Source organism: Bufo gargarizans, chromosome 3 (assembly GCF_014858855.1).
Source record: "Bufo gargarizans isolate SCDJY-AF-19 chromosome 3, ASM1485885v1, whole genome shotgun sequence".
NCBI lineage: Eukaryota > Metazoa > Chordata > Amphibia > Anura > Bufonidae > Bufo > Bufo gargarizans.
The window spans coordinates 562,755,882-562,783,165 of record NC_058082.1 but is presented as its reverse complement, the minus strand read 5'-3'; the positions used below and the strand labels follow the sequence as shown (position 1 = coordinate 562,783,165).

The 27,284-nt window shown below is 45.8% G+C and overlaps 1 protein-coding gene across 1 annotated transcript; it reads right to left on the bottom strand.

Moving 5' to 3' along the window:
• Positions 1-1,283: 1,283 nt before the first annotated feature.
• LOC122930692 (zinc finger protein OZF-like) lies at positions 1,284-27,284 on the bottom strand. The gene is made up of 8 exons (XM_044284252.1): positions 27,180-27,284; positions 26,834-27,023; positions 16,051-16,194; positions 15,196-15,363; positions 14,988-15,111; positions 14,784-14,881; positions 5,203-5,260; positions 1,284-3,047 (listed from the first exon to the last, which is right to left on the bottom strand). Exons 3-8 carry the CDS (start codon positions 16,156-16,158, stop codon positions 2,203-2,205), a joined length of 1,401 nt encoding a protein of 466 aa, XP_044140187.1. The 5' UTR covers positions 16,159-16,194; positions 26,834-27,023; positions 27,180-27,284; the 3' UTR covers positions 1,284-2,202.

Genomic DNA, 27,284 nt, shown 5'->3' with positions numbered 1-27,284 from the left:
TTGCTTCTGAGCCAATTGGTGAGGGGTTTAAGAGTCCTTCGCTTCTGAAGAGTCACTGGAGCAAGGTCTTGAAAAATATTAATTAGCACCCCATTGTATTTAGCTCCACCTGGCAGACTAGCTTTGTTTATTATAGCCTCTTTATCCTGAAAATGGAGAAAACAGCAAATTATGTCTCTAGGGGGCTCATTGCCCTGCGGTTTCGGGCGCAATGCCCGATGAGCTCTCTCGATTATTATAGATGCAGAGCGTTCCGGGCCCAGTAATTCTTCGCAAATCTCTTTCACTACGGCAGAGGAATCTTGAGAGGATTCTGTTTCTGAGACTCCTCCTTCTTCTCCCACGATTTTCCTGGTCCTCCAGGGCATTGAACGCATCATTGAGGTGCGTTTGGCATTTCTGTAGGCTGATGGCTGTTGCCGACTGGAAGTCCAGGATTGCGGCCTGGTTGTTCTCTAGGGCCTCCACCCTGCCGCCTACATGTCTGACATCTTGCCTCAACGAGGAGAGTTCACTGATAAGCGGTTCCATTGCCCTTTGGAGTGCAGAGTCCAGATATTTTCTGGAAATCAGGAGATGTTTGCTATGTCTTGTGTCTTCAGCATCGCTGCCGTCAGCTTGCATCTCGGCCTCGCTCTCCTCTGTTTCTCTACTTGGCTCTGGCGCCATTTTAGCTTCCCTCGCGGCACACACCGCCACAGTTCGACGGATGCTTGGGGGGTAGGGACGGGTCCCCTGTTCTTTGCTGACCAATCTTGCCCATATTTTAGGTCGAAAAACTGACTTTAGCTGATGAAGAGCCGGGTCTGGGCAGCAGAGCTCAAGCGCACATGTCCATTCCGGTCTGGCGCTAGCTCCGCCCCCCCGTTCAGGCCTCTCTTGAACTCTTTTAGTGAGTTCAACATAACCACCTGTTCTGGCAGAGGGTTCCATAGTCTCACTGCTCTTACCATAAAGAATCCCATTCCATGTTGGTGTAGAAAGCTTCTTTTGTCTAGACATAGAGGATGTCCCCTTGTCACGGTCACAGTCCTGGGCATGAATAGATAATGGGAGAGACCTCCGTACTGATCTTTTATATATTTAAGGTCTCCTCCTGCCCTGGCAATCAATTGTCACAGCACAACATGAGGTGACAGAGAAAACTTCCCTGTCAAAAGGCTCAGATGCTGCTGTAACTATTGACTAAGGCATCTAAGACACCAAACAGGTAGAATCAGAGGTTAAAGGAATTGAAATAATTTCTTTCATAAAGAGCACCACACCTGTTCATAGGTTCAGTCTGCTATTATAGTTTGGTTTTATTGATGTGAATGTGGCAGAACTACAATACCATATACAATCTGTGTGAAGGTGTGACATTATTTTTTGAGGAAAGCAACTGTGACTTTCTAACTCTGGACAAAACATTTGATCACTGAATTTTGATAAAATTTTTAATATGTCAGAATGCTAAGACCTCCACCGATCTCTAGAACGAAGTGAGAGAAGCGCTCACATATTGCAGGTATTCTCCTTGCTGCAACAGACGGAATCAAGGTAGGCCCAAAGTCTTATATTGAGACCATCCCTCCTGCAGTGAGGAGAAAAAGCTCTATATGTGGCCACTTCTCTCCTTTGTATAATAATGTGTGGGGGTCCGAGTACTCAAAACCCCACCGACCATTTCTTTTAATATTTCTATACCATATAAAAAAAAACTTGATTTGTGACAAAAACATTCCCCACATATTGCACAAGAAATTAGCTTCTCTTCTGTGTGAGGTCTTACATGTTCCAAAACATGTGTGTCCGGAAAAAAAACATTCCCATATTTAGGACATAAAAAAACCTCTCATATGTGAGATTTTTTAGATGTTCCAAAAGACTCATTTTATAGTTATTACTATAAGATTTCCACATACTTCTTCTTCACTATGCGAGTTCTAAGATTTTTCGCAAGACTTGATCTGAGGCTGAAAATAAATATTGCTTCTCTCCTGTGTGAATTCTCTGGCTAAAACCTTGCTACATTCTGGGCATGAAAAATGGCTTCTCCTTTGTGTGAATTCTCAGATGTTTCATAAGATCTAATTTATGGATGATACATTTCCCACATTCAGGACATACATATGGCATCTACTCTGTATGAATTTTTAGATGTTCCGCAAGACTTGATTTGTTACTAAAATATTTCCCGCATTCTGAACATGAATTTGGCTTTTACCCTTTGTGAATACTTAGATGTCTCGTGAGATCTGTTTTATAGGTAAAACATCTCCCACACACAGTACACAAATATGGCTTCTCACCTGTGTGAATTCTCCTATGTTTCACAAGACTTGAACTGAGACTAAAACATTTCCCACATTCTGAACATGAATATGGCTTCGCTCCTGTGTGTGTTCTCTGATGTTTCACAAGACTTGATTTCTGACTAAAACATTGATCGCATTCACTGCATGAAAATGGCTTCTCTCCTGTGTGAATTCTATGATGGTTTACAAGACTTGCTTTCTGATTAAAACATTGCCCGCATATAGTGCATGAAAATGGCTTCTCTCCTGTGTGAATTCTCTGATGTTTCACAAGATCTGATTTATGGTTAAGACATTTCCCACATTCTGAACATGAAAACTTCTTCTCCCCTGTATGAATTCTCTGATGTGCTACAAGACTTGATTTCTGAGTAAAAGATTTCCCACATTCTAAACACAAAGCTTCCTTCTCTCCTGTGTGAGTTTTCTGATGTCCAACAAGAAACGATTTCCTAGTAAAACATTTCCCACATGTTGAACATGAAAACGGCTTCTCCCCTGTATGAGTTCTCTTATGTGCTACAAGAGTTGATTTCTGAGTAAAAGATTTCCCACATTCTGCACATGTAAACCGTCTTTCATGAATGCAGACTGCTTCATGTGTGGAAAGATTGAATCTTTCCTGAAAATGATTCCCAATTCCAGAAATGTTTTCCAGTTTATGTTCCATCACAGTTTTGCCAATCTGTGATTGATCATCATTTATTATATATGGAGTAAGTTCATGAGAGTCTCCCATCCGGTCTTCATCTGAGAAAAAAAAAAGTTTTGATTTTATTATTATTTTTTTTTCTATTTTATCCCTTCTAGGTGATAAATCCATACAAGGAGACGTATCAAAATTCAGTCAACAGAGGCTTTTACTTAGGCTACATTCACACGAACATATTTTGTTTCCGTGTCCGTTTTTTTTTTTTTTTTGCTGATAGGATGCAGACATATTAATTTCAATGGGTTCACAAAAAATGCAGATAGCAAACCGTGTGCTATCTGCATCCGGATATCCATTCTGTAGCCCTGCAAAAAAAATAGAACATGTCCTGTTCTTGTCCGTTTTGCGGACAAGGATAGACATTGTTACAATGGATCTGCAAAACAAACCGGATGCCATACAGCTGTCATCTGTTTTTTTTTTTGCGGATTGCAAAAAAACATGGTCGTGTTAATGTAGCCTTAGGCCGATGATCAGGAACAAACATTGCTATGTATGTTTATTTAGCCGATTATTGCTCGTCTGAACAGTTCAATGATCAGGGAACAAATGAGCAAGCACACATTTGTTGCCATGTTTTATGCACTGGTCCATAGCAATGTCACCCAGTGGAAACAGTAGATGTGTTGGCAGCATAATACAATGGGTATTGGGAAAGATCAATGGTAGTAATGATAGTTTATCCCTATACCCGTGATGGCTAACCTCCGACACTCTAGCTGTGGTAAAACTACTACTCCCAAGATGCACACTTGCTCGGCTGAACTCAGAACTCCACAGAAATGAATGGAGCATGCTGGGAATTGTGCAGAGGTTAGCCATCACTGCCTTATACAGTATCAATTGGCTGGTGTGATGGCTCAGTGAACGTCAGCCAATCGATGTGCCATATTGTCAATTAGTGCTCATTATGTCAAATAAAACAATACGTTAGTAACATTTAGTCAACCATATATGTAAAAAATTTTTGCAAATTACCAAAATTTGGTATATTAACTGATGATAAAACAAAAATTGGGCACATACATTGATTAAAAGAAATCTATCCCCCAGATTCTATTGAACACAATAAATTGTGATTACAAAATGTCTCTTAGGAGCCCCAAAATAAATACTAGACTCTTCCACGTTCAAGTAAAGAATTGTCCTGTCAGAGACACCAACTTTCAGATTAGAGCCAAACCTTGCACATCTGGCCACTGACAGCTAGATCTCCTTTTTCCTTGAAAGCCCAAGGAAAGTGACCCTCCACCCATGCATCGTTCCACACAAAAAGTGCCCTGGGATGCTTATCACAGCCGCCCCATAAATCATTTTCCAACCCCACGGGTGAGAAGCCACCTACAAGGGTTAAGGACTAGTGATCATCCTCAGCCAAAGCTGAGAAAGCACTCATCTTGCTCTGGCCTCCACCTGAATTCCCCACAATTGCAGGGGCAAGGTCTAGTCTTACAGGGCATCCTTTCAGATGTACAGTATATGTGGATGGCTTGAATACCTGGACGGCTTGAGCCCACCAAAATAAGAGCAGTAGTGAGAATACATGTAGTGATGCCGTGCCCACAATGGGAATCACAGTGTGTATGCTCGGGCCGGCAGTGCACTGCGCACGCACGGGATCTCAGTTGGTACTGTGGATGACGCAAAGGACTTGCAGGGTGGGCCAAGGAAGAGGCTGGGGAGGAGTAATGTAAAAAGAAGGCAGAGCAGCTTGGGCTCTTACACACAGAAGGCCCATCGGAGATCCCCCCAGCCGGCCACTTGCGAGCGCTCATTTGCATATGGACAGCTTCATCACTTTGGCCAAAGGATGAATTTTTAGCTTTGCCCTTAAATGACCCTTTGATCTTTCCCTTTCATCCCACTATATTATCCTCAGCACACTCTCTTTCTGTTTCTTTATATGGAAACCTAAATGAATGATTATTTATAAAAGTAATAATAATAATCATAAGGAAGACATGTTCCTTATCAGTTACCACATTAATAAAGAAGTATGTAGTCAACAAATCTCTGCCCTTAAATGCCTATGAAAATATAACAAATCTCATTTCTCTGAGCCTTATGTGGAAATAAACTGACCGAACTCACTGGACAAGAAATTCAGAAAAAAATTAAATAAAAAAAATCAGCAAGTAAACTCAGCAATTCATAAGGGTAAAATAAAACACAAGACTTATTAAAGGTTCTTACCTTTCACTGACATTGATGTGGGGTTTTCTGGTCCACTCGCCGTTCCACCATAACTTTCCTGCAAGAGTACCAAATTCAGCATATGAGAAAAGGTGATACAAGAACCCTAGTTCATCCGACGAAGGTCAGACTCCTCACAAAAACATGAACCATTGTGCCTTATAGACAGGGTTGATCAAGCACTTTGCGATGCTCGGGTGCTCTACAATGGAAGTCAATGGGAGAAACCGAGCATTAAACCAGGCACCCCCTGCTCTGAAGAGGGGAGGGTGTTGTGTCCCACTGAGGTCTATGCAGAAGATCGCTGTACAGTTTGGGAATCCCCCAGTGTGAGTCTGCAACTTAGAGTCCCTGCTCTGAATCCATATATAGCTATGTCCATATATGGAGTCAGTGCTTAGGGACACCCAGTGTATTTAAATCTAATTTAGCCTTTATTTCCGAATAGTTTCTACTAGGATTTGAACTCACAACTAGGGATGAGTGAACCCGAACTGTATAGTTCGGGTTCGTACCGAATTTTGGGGTGTTCGTGACACGGACCTGAACCCGAACATTTTCGTAAAAAAGTCCGGGTTCGGTGTTCATCGCTTTCTTGGTGCTTTTTGAAAGGCTGCAAAGCAGCCAATCAACAAGCGTCATACTACTTGCCCCAAGAGGCCATCACAGTCATGCCTACTATTGGCATGGCTGTGATTGGCCAGTGCAGCATGTGACCCAGCCTCTATTTAAGCTGGAGTCACGTAGCGCCGCACGTCACTCTGCTCTGATCAGTGTAGGGATAGGATGCAGCTGCGACTGTTAGGGTGAGATTAGACAGGGATTTACTCTTTCAAAACACTTAATGAAGTGATCGATCTACAGCTGTGAATCATTCAACCTCTGCTATTTAAATGCTCACTGTTTTTAGGCTGCCCAGAGAGTTTTTCTGTCACTTTTTTCTGGGGTGATCGGCGGCCATTTTGTGTCTTGTGGTGCGCCAGCACAAGCTGCCACCAAGTACATTTAACCAATAGTGTTTTTTTTTTTGCTATATCCTATATCAGGGGCTTGGATGTGCTTACTATTTTATTGAGGGGTGAAATACAATTGCCAAAATAGCAGTACCCTAAATCTGGTGTTTCAGCTGTGGCTAGCCAATTGTAATACTGTCTGCTGTCTGGCAAAGGATATATTTTTTTCTGGGTTGAAATACAATTCCCAAATTAGCAATTCCCTAAATCAGTGGTTTCCCGCTGTAGCAGGCCAAGTTTAAAACTATCCATAAAAGGGTATATTAGATTGAAGGTGATGACAGGGTCATCCACAATAACTTCACACGCTACTGTGCATTTCCAAGTCTAATTCTGTCCGTAAACCTATACCTGTCATCCAGGGCCTAAATACTAGGCCTACAATTTATATTCAGTTAAATCTGTGGTTACTGCTGTGCCTGTATTAGTGTAATACGGTACCTAAATAGATAGCCAGATAGTGTTAGGTGCCTGTAAAAAAGGCCTGAATTTGAATTCAATGCATTGGGCAAAATAATTTTTTTCTTATTGTTGTGAACGGTAACAATGAGGAAAACATCTAGTAAGGGATGCGGACATGGCCGTGGTGGTGTTAGTGGACCCTCTGGTGCTGGGAGAGGACGTGGCCGTTCTGCCACAGCCACACGTCCTAGTGTACCAATTACCTCAGGTCCCAGTAGATGCCAGAATTTACAGCGATATTTGGTGGGGCCCAATGCCGTTCTAAGGATGGTAAGGCCTGAGCAGGTACAGGCATTAGTCAATTGGGTGGCCGACTGTGGATCCAGCACGTTCACATTATCTCCCACCCAGTCTTCTGCAGAAAGCTCACAGATGGTGCCTGAAAACCAAGCCCATCAGTCTGTCACATCACCCCCATGCATATCAGGGAAACTGCCTGAGCCTCAAGTTATGCAGCAGTCTCTTATGCTGTTTGAAGACTCTGCTGGCAGGGTTTCCCAAGGGCATCCACCTAGCCCTTTTCCAGCGGTGGAAGACATAGAATGCACTGACGCACAACCACTTATGTTTCCTGATGATGAGGACATGGGAATACCACCTCAGCACGTCTCTGATGAGGAAACACAGGTGCCAACTGCTGCATCTTTCTGCAGTGTGCAGACTGAACAGGAGGTCAGGGAGGAAGACTGGGTGGAAGACGATGCAGGGAACGATGAGGTCCTAGACCCCACATGGAATGAAGGTCGTGCCACTGACTTTCAGAGTCCGGAGGAAGAGGCAGTGGTGAGACCGAGCCAACAGCGTAGCAAAAAAGGGAGCAGTGGGCAAAAGCAGAACACCCGCCGCCAAGAGACTCCGCCTGCTACTGACCGCCGCCATCTGGGACCGAGCACCCCAAAGGCAGCTTCAAGGAGTTCCCTGGCGTGGCAGTTCTTCAAACAATGTGCTGATGACAAGATCCGAGTAGTTTGCCCGCTGTGACATCAGAGCCTGAAGCGAGGCATTAACGTTCTGAACCTTAGCACAACCTGCATGACCAGGCACCTGCATGCAAAGCATGAACTGCAGTGGAGTAAACACCTTAAAAACAAGGAAATCACTCAGACTCCCCCTGCTTCCTCTTCTGCTGCTGCCGCTTCGGCCTCTTCCTCCGCCTCTGGAGGAACGTTGGCATCTGCCGCCCAGCAAACAGAGGATGTACCACCAACACCAACACCTCTGTCACCAAGCATCTCAACCATGTCACACGGCAGCGTTCAGCTCTCCATCTCACAAACATTTGAGAGAAAGCGTAAATTCCCACCTAGCCACCCTCGATCCCTGGCCCTGAATGCCAGCATTTCTAAACTACTGGCCTATGAAATGCTGTCATTTAGGCTGGTGGACACAGACAGCTTCAAACAGATCATGTTGCTTGCTGTCCCACAGTATGTTGTTCCCAGCCGCCACTACTTCTCCAAGAGAGCCGTGCCTTCCCTGCACAACCAAGTATCCGATAAAATCAAGTGTGCACTGCGCAACACCATCTGTGGCAAGGTCCACCTAACCACAGATACATGGACCAGTAAGCACGGCCAGGGACGCTATATCTCCCTAACTGTACACTGGGTAAATGTAGTGGTGGCTGGGCCCCAGGCGGAGAGCTGTCCTTCCGCCGCCATGGATCGCAGGGCAACATTCTTTGCCTCCTGTAGCCTCCTCCTCCTACTCGGCTTCCTCCTTCTCTTCTTCCACCTGCTCATCCAGTCAGCCACACACCTTTACCACCAACTTCAGCACAGCCCGGGGTAAACGTCAGCAGGCCATTCTGAAACTCATATGTTTGGGGGACAGGTCCCACACGCACAGGAGTATAGAACAACAGACCGACGAGTGGTTGCTTCCGGTGAGCTTCAAGCCCGGCCTGGTGGTGTGCGATAATGGGCGAAATCTCGTTGCAGCTCTGGGACTAGCCGGTTTGACGCACATCCCTTGCCTGGCGCATGTGCTGAATTTGGTGGTGCAGAAGTTCATTCACAACTACCCCGACATGTCAGAGCTGCTGCATAAAGTGCGGGCCGTCTGTTCGCGCTTCCGGCGTTCACATCCTGCTGCTGCTCGCCTGTCTGCGCTACAGCGTAACTTCGGCCTTCCCGCTCACCGCCTCATATGCGACGTGCCCACCAGGTGGAACTCCACCTTGCACATGCTGGACAGACTGTGCGAGCAGCAGCAGGCCATAGTGGAGTTTCAGCTGCAGCACGCACGGGTCAGTCGCACTGCGGAACAGCACCACTTCACCACCAATGACTGGGCCTCCATGCGAGACCTGTGTGCCCTGTTGCGCTGTTTCGAGTACTCCACCAACATGGCCAGTGGCGATATCAGCGTTACAATACCACTTCTATGTCTCCTTGAGAAAACACTTAGGGCGATGATGGAAGAGGAGGTGGCCCAGGAGGAGGGGGAGGAGGAAGAGGGGTCATTTTTAGCACTTTCAGGCCAGTCTCTTCGAAGTGACTCAGAGGGAGATTTTTTGCAACAGCAGAGGCCAGGTACAAATGTGGCCAGCCAGGGCCCACTACTGGAGGACGAGGATGAGGAGGAGGTGGAGGAGGATGAGGATGAAGCATGTTCACAGCGGGGTGGCACCCAACGCAGCTCGGGCCCATCACTGGTGCGTGGCTGGGGGGAAAGGCAGGACGATGACGATACGCCTCCCACAGAGGACAGCTTGTCCTTACCCCTGGGCAGCCTGGCACATATGAGCGACTACATGCTGCAGTGCCTGCGCAACGACAGCAGAGTTGCCCACATTTTAACGTGTGCGGACTACTGGGTTTCCACCCTGCTGGATCCACGCTACAAAGACAATGTGCCCACCTTACTTCCTGCACTGGAGCGTGATAGGAAGATGCGCGAGTACAAGCGCACGTTGGTAGACGCACTACTGAGAGCATTCCCAAATGTCACAGGGGAACAAGTGGAAGCCCAAGGCCAAGGCAGAGGAGGAGCAAGAGGTCGCCAACGCAGCTGTGTCATGGCCAGCTCCTCTGAGGGCAGGGTTAGCTTGGCAGAGATGTGGAAAAGTTTTGTCACCACGCCACAGCTAACTGCACCACCACCTGATACGGAACGTGTTAGCAGGAGGCAACATTTCACTAACATGGTGGAACAGTACGTGTGCACACCCCTCCATGTACTGACTGATGGTTCGGCCCCATTCAACTTCTGGGTCTCCAAATTGTCCACGTGGCCAGAGCTAGCCTTTTATGCCTTGGAGGTGCTGGCCTGCCCGGCGGCTAGCGTTTTGTCTGAACGTGTATTCAGCACGGCAGGAGGCGTCATTACAGACAAACGCAGCCGCCTGTCTACAGCCAATGTGGACAAGCTGACGTTCATAAAAATGAACCAGGCATGGATCCCACAGGACCTGTCCATCCCTTGTGCAGATTAGACATTTATAACTACCTCCCCTTAGCCATATATTATTGTACTCCAGGGCACTTCCTCATTCAATCCTTTTTTTATTTTCATTTTACCATTATATTGCGGGGCAACCCAAAGTTGAATGAACCTCTCCTCTGTCTGGGTGCCGGGGCCTAAAAATATCGGACAGTGGCCTGTTCCAGTGGTGGGTGACGTGAAGCCTGATTCTCTGCTATGACATGAAGCCTGATTCTCTGCAATGGGACCTCTCTCCTCTGTCTGGGTGCCGGGGCCTAAATATCTGACAGTGGCCTGTTCCAGTGGTGGGTGACATGAAGCCTGATTCTCTGCCATGAGACCTCTCTCCAATTGATATTGGTTAATTTTAATTTATTTAATTTTTATTCATTTCCCTATCCACATTTGTTTGCAGGGGATTTACCTACATTTTGCTGCCTTTTGCAGCCCTCTAGCCCTTTCCTGGGCCATTTTACAGCCTTTTTAGTGCCGAAAAGTTCGGGTCCCCATTGACTTCAATGGGGTTCGGGTTCGGGGCGAAGTTCGGGTCGAGTTTGGATCCCGAACCCGAACATTTCCGGGAAGTTCGGCCGAACTTCTCGAACCCGAACATCCAGGTGTTCGCTCAACTCTACTCACAATCTTCTACATTAGAGGCAAGGACTTTAACCACTCGGCTATAAAGCCGATAGATAAACTATGTCAGAAAAACCTCATAGTAGTTTGTAATTTAGTAAGTATTCCTGTACAGCAGAAGCATCATTTCATATTTCAATGTAGGTTAACATGTAGCTGTATAGCGTAGTGGTTAAAGTTCTTGGCTCTAATGTAGAAGGTTGTGAGTTTAAATCCCAGCAGAAACGTTTCAGAAATAGAGGCTAAATTAAAAGTAATTGTAAAAAATGTATGGCACAAAATAAATGTGTAATTACAAAAATTATATATATAACGAAAATCGGACAGCACTCCAGATAAAAAAGCAATGGTGTTTATTCACCCATGTGGAAGACAACGTTTCAGCTCATACAAGAGCCTTTCTCAAGCAATGAACACAGTGCATCATGGGGTATATATAGTCCAACCCCTATTTCATCACAATAAAATCAATCAACAATTTATACAAAAAGAAAGTGCAAATAGTGCATGGACAATTCATAAATACATACAGGATGTGCACCGCTCATGTGCGGCAACCCGCAACAATATTACATCATGTGTACAGTATGAGGCATACAAATTATACCATAAAGTGCAATAAACAATAAGCGAATACAGGTGTACATCATTAACAATGTGGGAGGAGAGATGTGATGCAATGCTACAGAGAGGGAGTGGTGACATACCCCATATGGTCCTCACACGCACGCGCCAAGCACCTCCGAATCCGGCATTCGGATCAGAGCACTGCGCAGGTGCCAAGTTGCATCAAGTCCACGGAATGACATCACCCCATGTCGTTGTGGGAGCATGCGCACCAATGCTAGGCCGCTCAGTTGGCCATTTTACAACAGGTAAGAGCCTCCCAATGGTGTGTGTGCGCATGTCCATGTAAAAAAAATAGACAGGACAGCGCATCGCTGAGAATATTCCGCGTTCTGTGGCGTGGATGTATTGGAGACAGGGGAGGCTGCAACCCGTTAGAGACACAGACCCTCACCCCATATGGGCATAGCGTGATGGTGACCACGATGGGACTCGCCGTGGCCTCCATGCACAGAGCCCACACATGGACATGCGCACACACACATCATTGGGAGGCTCTTACCTATTGTGAAATGGGCGACTGAGCGGCCTAGCATTGGTGTGCATGCTCCCGCAACGACATGGGGTGACGTCATGCCGTGGACTTGACGCAACTTGGCGCCTGCGCAGTGCTCTGATCCGAACCCCGGATTCGGCGGTGCTTGGCGTGTGCGACACAGAGGACCATATGGGGTATGTCACCAGTCCCTCTCTGTAGCATTGCATCACATCTCTCCTCCCTGCTTTGCAGTAAGTATTGGCGTCATGTATTTGACCCTGTTCACACATTCACCTGTTCACTTAGTCTTAGTGCATTTAGTGGTGTGCTGCTACTTTGTTTGTTATATACAGTACAGACCAAAAGTTTGGACACACCTTCTCATTCAAAGAGTTTTCTTTATTTTCATGACTATGAAAATTGTGGATTCACACTGAAAGCATCAAAACTATGAACTAACACATGTGGAATTATATACATAACAAAAAAGTGTGAAACAACTGAAAATATGTCATATTCTAGGTTCTTCAAAGTAGCCACCTTTTGCTTTGATTACTGCTTTGCACACTCTTGGAATTCTCTTGATGAGCTTCAAGAGGTAGTCACCTGAAATGGTTTTCACTTCACAGGTGTGCCCTGTCAGGTTTAATAAGTGGGATTTCTTGCCTTATAACGGGGGTTGGGACCATCAGTTTCGTTGTGGAGAAGTCAGGTGGATACACAGCTGATAGTTCTACTGAATAGACTGTTAGAATTTCTATTATGGCAAGAAAAAAGCAGCTAAGTAAAGAAAAACGAGTGGCCATCATTACTTTAAGAAATGAAGGTCAGTCAGTCCGAAAAATTGGGAAAACTTTGAAAGTGTCCCCAAGTGCAGTCACAAAAACCATCAAGCGCTACAAAGAAACTGGCTCACACGCGGACCGCCCCAGGAAAGGAAGACCAAGAGTCACCTCTGCTGCGGAGGATAAGTTCATCCGAGTCACCAGCCTCAGAAGTCGCAGGTTAACAGCAGCTCAGATTAGAGACCAGGTCAATGCCACACAGAGTTCTAGCAGCAGACACATCTCTAGAACAACTGTTAAGAGGAGACTGCGTGAATCAGGCCTTCATGGTAGAATATCTGCTAGGAAACCACTGCTAAGGACAGGCAACAAGCAGAAGAGACTTGTTTGGGCTAAAGAACACAAGGAATGGACATTAGACCAGTGGAAATCTGTGCTTTGGTCTGATGAGTCCAAATTTGAGATCTTTGGTTCCAACCACCGTGTCTTTGTGCGACGCAGAAAAGGTGAACGCATGGACTCTACATGCCTGGTTCCCACCGTGAAGCATGGAGGAGGAGGTGTGATGGTGTGGGGGGGCTTTGCTGGTGACACTGTTGGGGATTTATTCAAAATTTAAGGCATACTGAACTAGCATGGCTACCACAGCATCTTGCAGCGGCATGCTATTCCATCCCATTTGCGTTTAGTTAGACCATCATTTATTTTTCAACAGGACAAAGACCCCAAACACACCCCCAGGCTGTGTAAGGGCTATTTGACCATGAAGGAGAGTGATGGGGTGCTGCGCCAGATGACCTGGCCTCCACAGTCACCGAACCTGAACCCAATCGAGATGGTTTGGTGGGGGCTGGACCGCAGAGTGAAGGCAAAAGGGCCAACAAGTGCTAAACATCTCTGGGAACTCCTTTAAGACTGTTGGAAGACCATTTCAGGTGACTACCTCTTGAAGCTCATCAAGAGAATGCCAAGAGTGTGCAAAGCAGTAATCAAAGCAAAAGGTGGCTACTTTGAAGAACCTAGAATATGACATATTTTCAGTTGTTTCACACTTTTTTGTTATGTATATAATTCCACATGTGTTATTTCATAGTTTTGATGCCTTCAGTGTTTATCTACAATTTTCATAGTCATGAAAATAAAGAAAACTCTTTGATTGAGAAGGTGTGTCCAAACTTTTGGTCTACACTGTAATATATATATATATATATATATATATATATATATATTGTATTGAATCTACTGTACTTCACCAGTCTTTTATTACTCCTGTTTCTCCTATTTCTATTTTTTTAAACCCTGCTGCCTAAAACTGAACCGATCTTCAGTAATGTTTTGCAAAGGAGCAAGATTATGTCTGTCTTACAATGCATGACTATATTCTGCCTTAGGGTCCATTCTGTTAGCCTTAGGGTCCATTCACACGTCTGTAGTGTATTGCGGACAAGATTAGAACATGTTCTATTTTTTTCGGGAGCCGCATCCATTCCGTCCCCATAGAGAATGAATGGGTCCGCACCCGTTCAGTACAATTGCGGAACAGATGCGGATCACATTTGCGGATATGTGAATGGAGCCTTAGGCCTCATGCACAAGACCGTGGTTTGGGTCTGCATCCAAGCCGCATTTTTGGGGAGGTCGGATGCAGACCCATTCACTTCAATGGGGCCGCAAAAGATGCAGACAGTACTCTGTGTGCTGTCCGCATCTGCACATCCATTCTGCGGCCCCGCAAAAAAAAAAAAACGTGTCTTATACTTGTCTGTATCATGGACAAGGATTGGACTTGTCCGTTCCATTCCCAAAATGCGGAACACACACAGCCGGCATCCGTGTTTTGCAGATCAGCAATTTCCAGACCGCAAAAGGGACATGGTTGTGTGCATGAGGCCTTAGAAACAGTTGATTGGCACTGTGCTGTTATATAGTCAATTTACACTAAAGAACTTTGCATCTATCCACACTTGATCTTAATTGCCATGTGCATGTCCAAAAACATAGAAGCTTAGCACAATATTTCATGGAACCAGAAACCAATTGTGGCCACTACGTACCACAGACAACAAGATCATATGGAGCATCTACTGCACTGCTGGAGAGATTTAGTACAAAGAGTCATTACTTCAATATATAGAGAATTTGCAGAAATCACACCTGATAATCTAGTGGGATATTTTGCTTTTCCTCTGGAAATTCCTGGAGATATAGAGGACTGGGACATCTCTCTTTTGGATTTCTCCTACTGGACTCATCTACAAGAAATAAACCCAGTGACTGAATACATTGTCTATATGTGATGTTCAAATGATGGGTGAATCTGAATATCACATATAGACCTCAAACCTGTGCTCCTCTTACCTGGTGATGTGAGAGCTTGATGATCCTTCATCATGAAGTCCTTATACAGATCCTTGTGTCCTTCTAAATACTCCCACTCCTCCATGGAGAAATAGACAGTGACATCCTGACACCTTATAGGAACCTGACACACACAATCATACAGTCATCCTCCAGACACCTCCTTGGCGTTATTATATAATGTCCCAGGATTCCCAGCAGCGCTCACCTCTCCGGTCAGCAGCTCAGTGATCCTGTTGGTAAGTCCTAGGATCTTCTGCTCATGTATCAGTGAATAAGGTGGAGGCTCGGTGATGGCTCCCGGGGTTCTGCTCCATTCTCCTGACACATGGGGTGTCACACACTCACCAGACGACTTCTTCACTACTGTGTAATCCTGTGTATGGGGAGACACCGATCACTACATGTAATCTAAGAGTCCTTCACCTTTCCCGTCATTTACCTGTATTATTTTTTTTTTTAAAGGAACATTTATTCAAAGAACTGGTATGAAAAAGAAATTCAGTGTGTAAAGCAGGTACAAAACACAGCCATGGCAAATATACATTTCCAGACAATAGGACATTTTGCCATCATAGTAAAGACAACATTTCCTTAAACTTTTCTTCATCCCAAATACATGTAAATAAACTATAAACATTATGCAACTGGGCTTCAAAGTAATAGCATATGTCGAAGGTTCCTTGCATGCGATCTAGATCAACAAGCAGCCCAATTGCCACCAACAGTATCCTTGAAACTTTTTCCCTGAAAAAAAATAAAAACAAACGAAGAAATAAGAGAGAGAGAAAAAAAAGTAAGGGGGGGGGGGGTTGTGCGACCGTCTAAAAGAAATAAAAGCTAAGAAGCTAAAAGGTCCCAAACCAGTGGAAGGAATCCTTAACCAAGGTCCCCAGACGTTGTCATATTTTTCAGGACAACCTCAGGATAAATAGGTAAGCTTATAAAGTGGGAGTACTGTAGTCACTGACTCACTTCTCTAACCCAGGCATTTTTGGTGGGCCTCTTTGGATTCCCCTGTATTATTAATAGAGATAAGAGTGACGTCATGTGAGACTCTCACCTCTCCAGTTATCAGGTAGATGATCTCTAGGGTGAGGTCTAATATCCTCGCAGCCATGTGGTTTCTGTCCTCGTCCATCCTTGGTGGGTCATTAATGAAAAGGACCATTGTCTTTATAAAAACGTATCTATGAAAGTCCTGTATCTAAGGAAAAAGGAGAATTTAGTGCAAAATCACATTTGGATGAACATTTTACATGAGTATAGCGTCTCACTAATTGGGATTATAAAGGACTTCTCACAAAAGACAAAAGAGGTTACGTACCTATTGCTAATATGTCAACTCTCCCAGTTTCCTGAGAGTCACCAGGATCTTGGAACCTGTTCGCTGGGTTGATTTGCCCAGGTTACAGGCAGCTTTGCACTCAATTGTACCCGTGTCCCCAGGGCACAGATACAATTGAGCAGCTTCCTCAGGGACAGTGGGACAGTGGAACTATTAGTTTCCTGACTCACCATTCGACACATTTGTATGATACATGTGGCACAGCGATATCATCGCGCCACCAGTAATGCTCCACAAGACCAGGCCTTGTCTGAAGAAGCCAAGCTCGGAACAAGAACAGGTAAGTATGCTTATACTCTAGAGCAGTGATAGGCAAACTGCGGCTCTCCAGCTGTTGCAGAACTACAACTCCCAGCATGCAAAGACTGCCTACAGCTTTCAGCCTACAGCAGGGCATGTGGGAGTTGTAGTTTTGCAACAGCTGGAGAGCCGCAGTTTGCCTATCACTGCTCTAGAGCATAGAGCTTGAGACATAGAATTTCTATTACAGGGACATAATAGGAGACATTGTTTTGGGGACACTATACAGGCATTACTACTGGGAGCACAATATAGGGTTTTATTATTATTATTACTGGGGGCATTTTAGCGGAAATTATTACTGGGGGAGGGCACTCTAGGGAGCATTATAATTGTTGGAGGCACCATAGGTACACTATGTCTACTGGGGTCGCTATTTTTTCAGCAGGCGCATTAAGGAGCACAGTCGGCACAGGGCTGGGAGGGACAGCAGGATGACATTGTTGGGAAACCAGGATGGGGAGGTTGTGTTGAAAATGTGGGGAGGCCTATAGAAAAATTAAGAAATCTAACATGTTTTTAACAAACTCTGCAGAGCCTAGATGTGGCTGAAAGAATCTGTCATGGCGGTCTGGGTCAAACAAAGGAGAAGAGGAAAGAGAACGTCTACATGACAGGAGATGTCAATGGATGGAAGAGGTATGTGTTGCTGTAGTCTCATATGTTTCTGGCAGGAAGTATGCTGTATGTAGAGCTGGCTCACTACTGTCTCATCTTCTCCTCCAAGTCTTTTTTAATTATAATTATATGTATTTAAATTTGGCAACTAAATGTTTCAGTTCAGTAGCCAACGGCTCCTATTTTTTTTATTTATTTTTTAGCACTGCATTATATGAAGGAGAGGGGGCAAACTCTGTGGCAGCATATACAGCACAGTGTGTGGCACAGGGGATAAAGAATATATGGCACAATACAGAGGTGGCACAGAATATGATGCATTATATATAGTGGAACAGAATGAACTATATACAGAACATTAGGCACAATATAAAGGGTTGGGCACATGGCATGATACCATTTACAGGTGGAACAGAGTGTGTAACAGGGAGCAGAAAATGCATGGCACTATATACAAGGGGCACCAAATGTGTGCGATATTCAGGGCACAAAGCATGAGTCACTATCCACAGGGGACACAGAGCATCTGGCAGCTTTAAGGGCACTGTGTATATTGCACTTTATTTTCAGGGTACATAATATGACATGATTATATTCAGGGGCACAGTGTATGATGCTATTATATTCCGTGTACAGTGTTTGACACTAAGAGGAGGCTTGTGTTAGTAAATGGGGTGCCGCTATTTTGTCAAAGAGAGGAGTCATGCTGGGAGAAGTCATCATGATGGTCTGAACCATATGGAAAGAAAAGGAAAGAGAATAACTACAAAAGGAGACATGACCTGTTAGGCATTAAATGTAAATGTTTATTCTGCTACTGACTGTGTCTGATCAGTTCTGTAGTCACTTGTATGGTGTACAGAGTGATAATGGGTGGTAGCTTTCTAATTTGTGAAACACTATCTCCCGACTTACCTTTACACCAGTGCTGTATATATATCTATATCTATGTTATGAGCTTAGTTCTGGTGCTCGATTTTTGTGCTGAACTTGGTTCTGGTACTTTATGTAACATAGTTTGTAAGGCTGAAAAAAAAGACCTACGTCCATCCAGTTCAGCCTGTTCTCCTGAAGAGGAAGGCAAAAAAAACTTGTATGATTGAAGCCAAATTTTCCTCATTTTAAGGGGAAAAAAAATCCTTCCCGGCTCCAATCAGGCATCAGAATAACTCCCTGGATCAACGACACCTCTCTAGTAGTGATGTCCCAAACTATTCGCCGGCGAACATAGTTTGTTCGCATTCGCCGCTGCGGGTGAACATATGCGATGTTCGGTCCGCCCCCTATACATCATCATTGAGTAAACTTTGACCCTGTACCTCACAGTCAGCAGACACATTCCAGCCAATCAGCAGCAGACCCTCCCTCCCAGACCCTCCCACCTCCTGGACAGCATCCATTTTAGATTCATTCGGAAGCTGCATTCTCAGTGAGAGGAGAGACAGTGCTGCTGCAGCTGCAGATTCAATAGGGAAAGCGTTAGCTAGGGCAGTTTTCTGTGTCCACAGACTCATCTGCTGTAAGTAATCGGATGATGGTCAGCCGGCACTCTGTTCAGGAAGCGTGGTGCACGAGTCCGAGACAGAAGTCCCACCAATATAAGCATGCTCATCTGCTGTAAGGACAGCATCCTGACAGCACCCAAAAAGCCCTTTTCAGGGCTGGTACATCAGTCTGCTTTTTATTTTTTATTTTTATATATATATATATTGCAGTTGCCTGGCTGCCCGTGTGTGAGAGGCTGCAGGCTCAGTCATAGACCGCACTGTGTGCACACCATTCATATAGGGTGTGACAGAAAATACCTTGCAGATAAAAAAAAATTCTATTTAATATTTTTCTGTGACCTAATCACATTTGCAAGCCCGTGTGCGTCAGGCCCACACAGACTGTATTGTGTCCACTGGCTAGTGGCTGGCCTGCACTCATACCGTTACAGGGTGTCATTCACTCAAATACCTTGAAGATAAAAAAAATTATATTTAAAATTCTTCTGTGATATAATCACATTTGCAAGCCAGTGTGTGTCAGGCCCACACAGACTGTACTGTGCCCACTGCCCAGTGTCCACCACTTATATAGGTTGGCACAGTACCTTGCACGCATAGTACCACTTCACATTAAAAAATATATATATGACAGGCAGAGGTAGGCCACCCCGCAGTGGCCGTGGTGCTGTGATTTCCACTGGCCCTGGAATAATGCCTAGTGTTCAAAGGCCACGTACCCTGAACCCCAAAAAATTCTGAGAAAATAGTTGACTGGCTTACACAGGACACCCAATCTTCAACAGCTTCCGCTAAGAACCTTGACGCACCATCCTCCTCCAGCTCAGCTTTTGTCACCTGCTCTCAAGTTACCACTCTCCCGCCCGCCACCACAGCAACCACAGCCGCTTCACTTGATCCCTCAGAGGAGTTATTTACACATCAGTTGGATGAAATTAGTGATGCGCAACCATTATTGCCTGGGGATGTAGATAACAGGGATATGTCTCAGTCAGGCAGCATTACACACATGGACGTTAAGTGTGATGATGATGATGATGATGATGATGTTGTACCCGCTGCTGCCTCCTTTGCTGAGGTGTCAGATACAAGTGAAGTGGTTGATGATGACGATGTGTCCGTGGATGCCATGTGGGTGCCTGCTCGAAGAGAAGAAGAAGAGGGGGAAAGTTTAGAAGGGGAGACAGAGAGAAGGAGGAGACGAGTTGGAAGCAGGGGAAGGTCGTCGCAAGGAGCTAGTGGCACTGTCAGACAGCATGTATCGGCACCCGGGGTCAGCCAGACAGCACGCCAATCAACGCATGCTGTTGCCACCACCAGAATGCAGTCATTGCAAAGCTCAGCAGTGTGGCATTTTTTTTGTGTGTCTGCCTCTGACAACAGCTATGCCATTTGCAACCTGTGCCAAAAGAAACTGAGTCGTGGGAAATCCAACACCCACCTCGGTACAACTGCTTTGCGAAGGCACATGATCGCACATCACAAACGCCTATGGGATCAACACATGATGACGAGTAGAAGCAACACACAAGCTTAAAGCCACCATCCTCCTCCTGGTCCAGCATCTTCAGCCACGTCAACCACTGCTGTCCTCCTTGCCCCCTCTCAACCACCCGCCACTCCGCCTCTCACCTTCAGCAGTTCCATCTCATCTGCCCACAGTCAGATGTCTGTAAAGGAAATGTTTGAGCGTAAGAAGCCAATGTCACAGAGTCACCCCCTTGCCCGGTGTCTGTCAGCTGGCTTGACGGAACTCTTAGCCCGCCAGCTTTTACCATACCAGCTGGTGGAGTCTGAGGCCTTCAAAAAATTTGTCGCTATTGGGACACCACAGTGAAAGGTACCCGGACAATTTTTTTTTTCTAATAAGGCAATCCCAAACCTCTACTCAGTGATTGAAAAGGAAGTCATGGCATCTCTGGCATACAGTGTTGGGGCAAGGGTCCACCTGACCACTGATACCTGATCTGCAAAGCACGGTCAGGGCAGGTATATCACCTACACTGCGCATTGGGTCAACCTGCTGACGGCTGCCAAGCATGGAATGCGTGGCCCTGCAGCGGAGTTGGTGACACCGCCACGACTTGCAGGCAGGCCTACTGCCACCTCTTCTACTCCTCCTACTCCATCCTCTTCCATAACCTCCTCGGCTGAGTCCTCTTCTGCTGCAGCGTCTGGCTGCACATCAACTGAATCCCCCCAGCTCCCCAGGGGCTATTCCACATCCCGGATACGACAGTGTCATGCTGTCTTAGGGTTGACTTGCCTGAAAGCAGAGAGCCATACCGGACCAGCACTCCTGTCCGCCCTGAACGCACAGGTGGATCAATGACTGACCCCGCACCAACTGGAGATCGGCAAAGTGGTGTGTGACAATGGAAGCAATTTGTTGGCGGCATTTAATTTGGGCAAGTTGTCACATGTGCCGTGCATGGCACATGTGTTGAATCTCATCGTACAACGCTTTGTGTCTAAGTACCCAGGCTTACAGGACGTCCTCAAGCAGGCCAGGAATGTGTGTGGCCATTTCAGGCGTTCCTACACGGCCATGGCGCCCTTTTCAGACATTCAGCGCCGAAACAACATGCCAGTGAGGCGCTTGATTTGCGACAGCCCGACACGTTGGAATTCAACACTCCTAATGTTCGACCGCCTGCTCCAACAAGAAAAAGCCATCAACGAGTATTTGTATGACCGGGGTGCTAGGACAGCCTCTGCGGAGCTGGGAATGTATTTGCCACGTTACTGGACGCTCATGCGCAATGCCTGTAGGCTCATGCGTCCTTTTGAGGAGGTGACAAACCTAGTCAGTCGCACCGAAGGCACCATCAGCGACCTCATCCCATTTTTTTTCTTCCTGGAGCATGCCCTGCGAAGAGTGCTGGATCAGGCTGTAGATGAGCATGAAGAGGAAGAGTTGTGGTCACGATCACCACCAGAAACAGCCTTGTCATCATCGCTTGCCGGACCTGCGGCAACGCTGCAAGAGGAGTATGAGGAAGAGGAGTCAGAGGGGGAATGTGGCTTTGAGGAGGAGGAAGACCAATCACAGCAGGCATCCCAGGGTGCTCGTTGTTGTCACGTATCTGGGACCCGTGGTGATGTACGTGGCTGGGGGGAAGAACAGACCGTCAAAGACATCAGTGAGGAGGAGGAACGGGAAATGAGTAGCTTGGCATCCAACCTTGTGCAAATGGGGTCTTTCATGCTGTCATGTCTGTTGAGGGACCCTCGTATAAAAAGGATGAAGGAGAACGACCTGTACTGGGTGGCCACGCTACTAGACCCCCGGTATAAGCAGAAAGTGGCGGAAATGTTACCAAATTACCAGAAGTCAGAAAGGATGCAGTAGTTTAAAACCAAATAAAAAAAATATGCTTTACACAGCTTATAAGGGGGATGTCACAGCACAACAGGAATCTAACTGGGGAAGAGGTGAAAGTAATCCTCCTCCTACCACGACCACGGCGGCAAGGACAGGACGCTTTACAGATGTGTTGTTGATGGAGGACATGCAGAGCTTTTTCAGTCCTACACATCGCCACAGCCCTTCGGGATCCAGCCTTAGAGAATGACTCGACCGACAGGTAGCAGACTACCTCGCCTTAACTGCAGATATCGACACTCTGAGGAGCGATGAACCCCTTGACTACTGGGTGTGCAGGCTTGACCTGTGGCCTGAACTATCCCAGTTTGCGATAGAACTTCTGGCCTGCCCCGCTTCAAGTGTCCTGTCAGAAAGGAACTTCAGTGCAGCAGGAGGCATTGTCACTGACAAAAGAAGTCGCCTCGGTCAAAAAAGTGTTGATTACCTCACCTTCATTAAAATGAATGAGGCATGGATCCCGAAGGGACTGACAGTGGGAGATACGTTTGACTAACAAAAGGCCTGATGACATGCCTTGGCCTCAAAATGGTCCCCACGCTGCTGTATTTAATGTCTGCATACCGGATGACTTTCGTGAATTCTCCGTCACCAACTAGGGTTCAAGCTGCAATGTTTTAGTCACCTTTCTGCCTTGAAAACATCAATTTTTCCGGTCGCTGCTACAACAGCGGCTGCAACAATAATATTATTTTTCAGGCATGTGTACATGCCTAATTTTTCTGGCCTCTGGTGCTGCACTGTGGCTGCAAAAGCAAAAAAAAGGCACATACAAGTGTCAATTCCCCTTTCGTGATCATTACCTTGTTGTGGTGAAGGGGCTTGCGTATCACAATGAAGCGATCATCACCTCTATGAGTGTGTTGGCAATGTTGCCACACCCCAGATGATAAGGCCGTTGCTTCATTATGATCAGACCCAAAAAGATCGGCTGGATGTTTTTTCATAGAAAAAACTTACATTTTTTTAATTTATTTTTTTAAGTTGTATGGGTGGGTTTTTAATACATAAAATAAAAAAAATCATAATAAAGTCTCTTAATAGTTTATTAGAAATAATGCAGACAATTTAAAAAATCCCCATCAATTCCAATACAAATCAAGTACAAAGCTCAGAACTAAATTAGTCCAGGATGTCGTAATGGTTTGTTAATTCAACAATGGTTAATCAATTCGACGTCCGGGGACGTAACAGGGATTAAACTGATAGGAATAGTACTAGTTAAGACACCACTCTATATAGGGTGTCACAGCACATTGCTCTGTGCACGCGCAGGGCCCCAACTTGGGAGTAAGGGGACCGACCAAGCTGCTTTTTCCATCTCCCGGTTCCTAAAATCAATTCAGTTTGGTGTATCAGAGTTTGGTCTGTCACTGTGAAGGCAGTCGAAGGTACCCGGCCAAAAAATTTTTTCACAAGAGGCAATCCCACCATGATATGGGACGTAACAGGGATTAAACTGATGAGAATAGTTGTCACGGCTGAGGATGGGGAAAACCCTCAGCCGTGCGATGCCAGAAGACGGATGGTCAATGCCAGGCCAGGACAGGAATCAGGGAGCAGGTCACCTCCTACACATCCCTAATTCTGACCCCGTCTCCTATCCGTATGAGCCAACCCTGATGTTAGGAGGGCTCATACTCCGGAACCTGATATTCCTGCTAGCCCTCAGGGTGGCCCTGGACTAGGAGCAGGGTAAGACGACCTGTTCCTCCTAGAAACGGACGAACAGGAGTCTCACTGGCCAAGCTATAAAGAAAGGGGAACAGAAACAGTCATATGGCAATGGCAGGTAAGTGCAACAAGTACCACACCTACCTGCCACAGACACAGAGCCTGGAACCCAAGTATAAGTGCTGCTGTCCACAACAACACAAGAGACAGAGCACACACCACACAGGAAACCATACGCTGCAATAAATAAGCATAACACAAACACATCCTCATAACATCGTGTATCACATTTTATGACCACAAGGGTGGCCCTCACTGGCAGATGGTATATGGGACCGGGAGAGTGCCTCCAGCTTACTACAAGGCTGGAGTACCCCTCAGACATCAGGTCTTAACTGAAGCTTTATAGCCCACGTAGTCACACCCACAATCAGACACACCCAGTGCACACACACTAGGAAGGAAGTTAAACCTTCCAACACCAGGGAAGGGAAGACAGCAACTTAAAAGGGAATACACACAGAATAAACCCTGTGCACACCAGACAAGGAAAGTGCACACATATAAACACACGTTGCCAAAGACAACCGCATGCATGGACAGCGAACCGCCCAGCAACCAGCTCAGGCTGCTCCACTGCCCAACAACCACAAGTTGCCAGCGGCAACCACACGTGAGGCAAGATACTAGCCCTCACCTGTGGTTGACAACAATACCAGACCGCGGGCAAATGCATGCGGCTCCCAAGGAGTCACGACCATGACCATGGTCGTGACAATAGTACTACAGAAAATACCACTCATATCGGGTGTGACAGTAAAATGCACGGTGCAGATGCAGTGACCGTGGCGTGGATTCAAACAAAGGGGAGGGAGCCAGCAATTTTTTAACCATCTCCCAGTTCGAAAAATCCATTTAATAAATGGACCCCAGATTGGGGACGTAACAGGGATTAAACTGATGAGAAGAGAGAACTACAGGAAATACCACTCATATCGGGTGGGACAGTAAATTGCACGGCGCAGACGCAGTGACCGTGGATTCAAACAAAGGGGAGGGAGCCAGCGTTTTTTTAACCATCTCCCCGTTCGAAAAATCAATTTAATTCACCTTTCCGGGACCCTTGGTGTTGTACGTGGCTGGGTGGAGGAAGAAACCTTAAATGACATCAACGGGACATGGCTAGCTTGGTATCCAACCTTGTACAAATGGGAAGTTTGCGGTTGGGCAAATAGAATGTTTGCGGTTGTTTGTGGTGCATTAAAAGGGGAGTTTGGTCTGTCAATGTCTGTGAAGCGGGCGTAACCCTTACACTACCTGATCGATACAACATCATACCTGATCGTATACACACACACTGGAGGTTTTAAACCACGTTGTTCAAAAAAAAAAATTTGGATTGTTAGGTGATTTATGCCCTTTATGGATTAAAATCCAACTCTGCGTCAACTATGTAATTTTCCATGGGAGTTTTGCCATGGATCCCCCTCTGGCATGCCACAGTCCAGGTGTTAGTCCCCTTGAATCAACTTTTCCATCACTATTGTGGCCAGAAAGAGTCCCTGTGGGTTTTAAAATTCGCCTGCCTATAGAAGTCTATGGCGGTTCGCACGTTCGCGAACATTTGTAGAAATTCGCGTTCACCGCTCGCGAACGGAAAATTTTATGTTCGCGACATCTCTACTCTCTAGTAGCTATAGTCTGTAATATTATTACGCTCCAGAAATACATCCAGGCCCCTCTTGAACTCTTTTAGTGAACTCACCACCTCCTCAGGCGGAGAGTTCCATAGTTTCGCTGCTCTTAGTAAAGAATAATCTTCTATGTTTGTGTAGAAATCCTCATCCCTCTTGACGCAGAGGATGTCCCCTTGTAACAGTCATAGTCCCGGGGATAAATACTGACCCCTGATATATTTAGACATGGTTATTAGATCTCAGTCATCTTTTTTCTAAAGTGAATAACCCTAATTTTGATCATCTTTCTGGGACCTGTAGTCCACTCATTGCAGTTATTACTTTAGTTTCCCTGCTCTGCTATGAGGTTGGTTCTGGTGATGGATTTATGTTATAAGCTTGTATATAGTGGTGTTTTTATTTTAGATGAGTTTAGAAGCTTAATTTATATATTAAGCTGGGTTCTGGTACTGTATTTATAAAATGAGCCCAGTATCTATGCTACTACTGTATCTTAAATCAGTGTTTCCCAACCAGTGTGCCTCCAGCTGTTGCAAAACTACAACTCCCAGCATGCCCGCACAGCCAAAGGCTGTCCAGGCATGCTGGGAGTTGTAGTTTTGCAACAGCTGGAGGCACACTGGTTGGGAAACACTGTCTTAAATTATAGACTACCCATAAAGTACACCACACTCTTAAAGGCCATTCCCATTTTGTCACCATTTACTGCGTGAATATTACCATGTGAATTGGTTCCCAGGTTGATATCTCTGCTATTGACGTATATTATTATAAACAGGAAATAAACCACCGCTCAGAGATAGAATGACGATAAAAGGCCATAAAATACACTTAAAGAGGACCTTTCACTACTCTACAAACGAAAAACTAACTATACCTGTGGGCAGAGCGGCGCCCAGGGGTCCCCCTGCACTTACTAGTAAGTCTGGGCGCCGCTCCGTTCGCCCGGTATAGGCTCCGGTGTCTGCGCTCCCTCTGACTGTTTTCTTGTAGGAGGCGTGTCCCTTGCTGCACTGCTGGCCAATCGCAGCGCACAGCTCATAGCCTGGCTATGAGCTGTGCGCTGCGATTGGCCAGCAGTGCAGCAAGGGACACGCCTCCTACAAGAAAACAGTCAGAGGGAGCGCAGACACCGGAGCCTATACCGGGCGAACGGAGCGGCGCCCAGACTTACTAGTAAGTGCAGGGGGACCCCTGGGCGCCGCTCTGCCCACAGGTATAGTTAGTTTTTCGTTTGTAGAGTAGTGAAAGGTCCTCTTTAAAATCAATATAGTGGGTGACTTACACTTCAGGTAGTAGACAATACATTGACTTACCACGTTTCTGGATCACTTATAAAGCTCAGGGTCAAATGATTTTTCATCCGTGCTAAAGGTGGTTCTCCCACTGATAGGTCCTCAGTGCTCCACCACCAGTCCTCCAAATGTGCTATAGCTCCAAGGTCTATTTACTGAATATATATGTTATATATAAAGTTCTCCACCATTCAGGGGTAAGAGCGCCTGACTGACATAAAAGGAAACATACAAACAGTATAAATGCTAAAAGAAAGTTACAGCAAAAGGAAGTTATGTCATGCTAATCCTGCACACCAGGACAGCCTTAATTCTGCCCATGAATTTGATTTATTAAACAGAACCTAAAACATCTTGGAGTAATTACCTAAGGGGACACCGGTATACAATTTGCTCCCAGTCAAGGATCCAGCCAAATGAAGCTCTGTGTTTCAACTACAGGAAGTATGTGTTCCAAATACATGAAGTCTAC

Excerpts from the sequence above, each read along its gene's own strand:
- LOC122930692 (XM_044284252.1), bottom strand. The coding sequence starts at position 16,158 with ATGGTCCTTTTCATTAATGACCCACCAAGGATGGACGAGGACAGAAAC. Across the intron at positions 5,261-14,783 it reads ATATCCCACTAGATTATCAG|GAAAGTTATGGTGGAACGGC; the intron begins GTGTGATTTCTG and ends GTACTCTTGCAG. Across the intron at positions 3,048-5,202 it reads CACATCAATGTCAGTGAAAG|ATGAAGACCGGATGGGAGAC; the intron begins GTAAGAACCTTT and ends TTTTTTTCTCAG.